Source organism: Schistosoma mansoni, assembly GCF_000237925.1.
Source record: "Schistosoma mansoni, WGS project CABG00000000 data, chromosome 4 unplaced supercontig 0032, strain Puerto Rico, whole genome shotgun sequence".
In the NCBI taxonomy this organism is placed as follows: domain Eukaryota; kingdom Metazoa; phylum Platyhelminthes; class Trematoda; order Strigeidida; family Schistosomatidae; genus Schistosoma; species Schistosoma mansoni.
The window spans coordinates 1,571,613-1,576,355 of NW_017386017.1; the positions used below are offsets into that span (position 1 = coordinate 1,571,613).

Here is a 4,743-nt window from a genome sequence, read left to right on the forward strand (position 1 = left end):
CCATCTATAGGTCCTGGAAGTTACCCATACTTATGTCTTCGCTAGGATATAACACGTATTGCCTCGATGTTCCCTCAAGTCACAAGCATTATAACACAAAGATGGATGGTGACTAGTGGTGGAATTTAGGACATACATCTCGTTCTATTTGCGACTCGCCAGCTGAATGTACCTGCATCCCACAGTTGGTCTTCACTCTATGAATCGAATCCAGTACCATTTGCTTCAAACACCATCATGTTATTCACTTACCTACTGAGTCTTGATACCCATTTACTTGTGAACATCAGCAGCTGACGAGTCCTAAATAGAACGTAACATGCATCCTATATTCCCCTACTAGCCAGCATCATCCATCTTTGCTTATACATCACATAAATAGTTTTGATCAATAAAATGAGAAGTAAAATTTATACAGATCCTACTATCAACAAATCATTTCAACAGAATACCTATCTTGTTCGTTTTTCACTTATGTCTTTCTTTCCTTTCTTCTTTCTCTTCATTCGTTCTTTAATGGATTATCCAATCAAAAAATGTAACAATTTGATTGGTTAATCATAAATAGAATAAATATTTAGATAGAAATCACAATGGATCTCTTTATTTAAAACAAACCGCCCCCCCCTCAGGATAATAATTGTTATTTTAAAACAAAATGTTTAAATATTCAATATATTTAGTGTAATATATAAATGAATATTCCATGGATACAATTTAATCACCATTTCATTTATAGACAAAGAAGTTATTATTACATCATTCTAAGTATTCTATTATTACCATTTATATTTACATTCATACAAAAGTAATTTATAAGTAAATAAGTAGTATAAACATATTTTTCTTCAAAAATTTTTTATTAGATATCATTTATATAAATATAATGAAATAGATGAAGTATACAATAGTTATTCAACATTTCATGAATTAAAAAAGTAAGTAGTGGGGTACTTTTTGGTTGTTGTTGTTTTTTTTGTTTTTTTTTTCATAGTTGAAATCATGAGTCAATTGAAGCTAGATCACCATGGAAAACCTGGAATCAGCACTGGAAGGCCGTTTCGTCCTATTATGGGACTCCTCAACAGTGCGCATCCACGATCCCGCACTCGTGAGATTCAAAGCCAGGACCTATCAGTCTCGCTTCAGAGCACTTAACCGATAGATCACTGAACCGGCATCGGATGATGTTAATGTCTAACTTTAACCAATCCACGATTTTGAGCAACCGTTTTTAATGTTTTTTTTTTTTTAATGTTTTTTGTCTTTTTTTAATATTTTTTGGTTTTTCTGTATGGTATATTTTTGTATATTTTTAGGGATTTCGTGAATGGAAAATTCAAATTGAACACTGAAAAAGTTAGTTTGATTCAATAGTTTTATATATGTATATTATTATTATTATTAAAATTGGTTAAGAATTCTATGTAAAATAGTTTAATGGTAATTCATTTAAGTTAACCATAAGAATTATGACAAGATGGATAGATATTCTAATTCATATCGAGTTACAATTTGATTAGTCAGTCTGTGGTGTGGGTTACTGATATCCACATAAGTAGTATATAGTGATGATCGGGCATTGAATGTATTTCAGTAGAAGATCGATAAGGAGAGAACGGGAACGGCACGTAATTGGTACGAAAATGCATGAACAATAATAATCGGAGACTATGAACTGTTATTCGTAGAAGAAACAGTCAAATTGAGACAATTGATTGTTATTTTGCAAATTAACTGTTCAATATATGGTTCTCATATTTTAATGAGATATGTTGCGCTCAAATACAATCAGTTGTCCTCACTCGTGTTTTGTTCACTGCAAGTCAGTCTCTTATAATTGACAAAGAGTTTGATACAGATATAGGTTTGTTCAAGTTGTCATACTTTATTAGAAAAACATGATGAAATAAAAAAAGGTGAATACCCTCTGGGGGCTACCGCCGGTCCCAAGCCCGGATAAAGGAGGAGGATTGGGTATAGGGTTAGCGACCCCATCCCGTAGAAAATTAACTCGTTAAAAAAAAATGCTAACCAGAACAATAATTTGAAAGAGTCAAATGAGAAAAAATTTGTATAAAAGAATAATGGAACTCATTACTTGTAGTAAAATAAAATGCAAATCCATTCGAAGCATCTTATTCAATGTCATCAATCGCTAACCGGGTTTAGTTTTCGTACCCTAATCAGTTAGTCTTCATCTATAAATAAAACTTAAACCAACAGTTAACATCTTTATGGACTGATATCACATTTTGTTTGAGCCCCGAAAGCTTCGGTTCCAATCACCCGTCAACGTAGACAAACTTTAGGCATACACATGATATTCCATTAATTTGTTTACTTTTATGGTTAAATATTTTGTTAAACAATTATGTAAAGTTATTCGAAAGTATCTATATTTGTTTAACTTAGAAAGTGTTTCAAATATTTAAAACAATTAGTCCCTTTTATAAATTTCGATAATGTAATAAGAAGTGGAAGATTATCAGAACTAAGTGATATATTAGCGCAATACATTTCGAACAATCTGATTCACACATATACTTGTTAAGAATAGAGTATAAGAGTAGAGGATATACATCCATCATCCTTTATTGCCAAACATATAATCGAAACAGGGGTCATAAGATTGATCTTAACTCGGCTTTTGTGGTGTTGTACAAAAATGTAAAAGGGCGTATACCAAGGTTTATTGAAGCCCTAGCCATACGAAAATTCAAACCCCCTTTGTGTATTCAAAAACAGTTAGTTCTCACCTTAAACCTATTCCGGTAATATATGCTTATTATCCAGAGTGATTAGGTGTCAGATTGTTTTCACATTATTTTTATTATTATCATCCTTGTCTCTTCTTACCACCCATTTACAGTATAGTTGTTTTTTTATTTTTATATATAAATGTTCTTAACAAGTATATGTGTAAATTATGTATGTAAATTACAAGGTATTATTCATTCAGTATTGTTTGTTTGGATCTTCCCATCGATGTGTTTAGGACTGCAACTGGTCAGTCTCTAATTGGCATATGTGCATACTGTGCGTATTGCCTCGATATACCTTAATTCACAAGCATGGTAAGCAGAGATGGATAGTGGCTAGCAGTGGAATACAGGACGCGCGTTTCGTCCTATTTGGGACTCGTCAGTCCTAACAAATCGATGGAAAGATTCAAACAAACAATACTGAATGAATTTAAACTTCACCCCATCGCACAAGCAAGTGGCTATCAGGACTCAGTGGCCGAGTGGATAACGCGATGGCGTTTGAAGCGAGGGTATTGGGTTCGAGTCCCAGAGTGAATATCAACTCTGAGATGCAGGTACATCCGGCTGACGAGTCCCAAATAGGACGAAACGCGCGTCCTGTATTCCACTGCTAGCCACTATCCATCTCTGCTTACCATGATATTATCTTAGGTTATATATTACTTTTACTTTCAACATTTTATTTAACATGCTACACGACTTCTATAAGATTTCATGAAAGTACCTTCTTTTATGGAACTTGAATAAAGTTAAAAGTAACAAATGAGGGAGATTATTATGAATTTGTCTTATTTCACCGTTTCGCCTCAATTGCTTACAACTGTATCCATATTGGAATATAACATAATATAAAATATTAGACATTTCTGACTAAAAAACAGTCATTTGAAGATAAATATCGAAGGCATAAGAAAGGCAATGGATGATAGCTTGCAGTGGAATGTAGGACGCAGATCTCATCCTATTTGGGGCTAGTCAGTTGGATGTATATGCATCCTAGAATCTATGTCTCCTCAGAGGCTCTAACTCAATACTGTTCGCTTCAAAGGCCATGTGTTATCCACCTTGCTACTGGATCAACATGGTAAGCACATCCAACTGATGAGTCCCAAATAGGACGAAACGCGCTTCCTAGATTCCACTACTACCTATCATCCATCTTTGCTTAGAATGCTTGTGACTTAAGACAATACTGAGGCAATCCGTACAGGATGCATATATGCGAATAAGAGATTGATCAATTGCAGTTCTCAACGTTAATGTGAAGATTGAGACAACCAATACAAATGAATTAAAGGGGGTGAGGCAATATCTTTCCACAATTCAAGTATTGAATAGGTGGATTGCTCAATGAGCAAACAGGATATGCAAAATTTATACAAGTTTATTAACATACACCAAATTATTATTTATAAAGGTAACTGAAGCAAAGCGATGAAATAAAATGAATTAGTATTACTATACTTCAATTATTGTTTCTGGCTTGATCAGTGTTTAAGCTGTCAGCAATCATATTTATAGTTTCTTAATAGGAATTATGTTATTTTTCTATGATTTCGTTATAAGGCTTGGTAAATAATTAAATTCACTTAGTATTGGTAAGCAGAGATGGATAGTGGCTAGCAGTGGAATCCAGGACGCGAGTTTCGTCCTATTTGGGACTCGTCAGCCGGATGTACCTGCATCTCAGAGTTGATATTCACTCTGGGACTCGAACCCAATACCCTCGCTTCAAACGCCATCGCGTTATCCACTCGGCCACTGAGTCCTGATAGCCACTTGCTTGTGCGATGGGGTGAAGTTTGAATTCACTTAGTATTGTTTGTTTGGATCTTCCAATCGATGTGTTTAGGACTGCAACTGGTCAGTCTCTAATTGGCATATGTGCATACTGTGCGTATTGCCTCGATATACCTTAATTCACAAGCATGGTAAGCAGAGATGGATAGTGGCTAGCAGTGGAATCCAGGACGCG

The 4,743-nt window shown here is 34.5% G+C and overlaps 1 protein-coding gene and 2 non-coding genes across 3 annotated transcripts in view; 2 read left to right on the top strand and 1 right to left on the bottom strand.

Moving 5' to 3' along the window:
- Positions 1-1,237: 1,237 nt before the first annotated feature.
- The window catches only part of Smp_211180 (alpha(1,3)fucosyltransferase,putative), a gene marked incomplete at both ends in the record, with an annotated part of 36,036 nt that continues 32,530 nt past the window's right edge, over positions 1,238-4,743 (top strand). Inside the window, 2 exons of the mRNA XM_018791162.1 lie at positions 1,238-1,239; positions 1,320-1,359. Coding sequence (XP_018645676.1) covers positions 1,238-1,239; positions 1,320-1,359 — 42 coding nt within the window. The remainder of the gene's footprint in view (positions 1,240-1,319; positions 1,360-4,743) is intronic.
- Smp_tRNA_00853_Pseudo_TTG.1.1 lies at positions 3,235-3,304 on the top strand. Its single transcript has one exon. It is a non-coding gene (tRNA).
- Positions 4,465-4,534, bottom strand: Smp_tRNA_01625_Pseudo_TTG.1.1. Its single transcript has one exon. It is a non-coding gene (tRNA).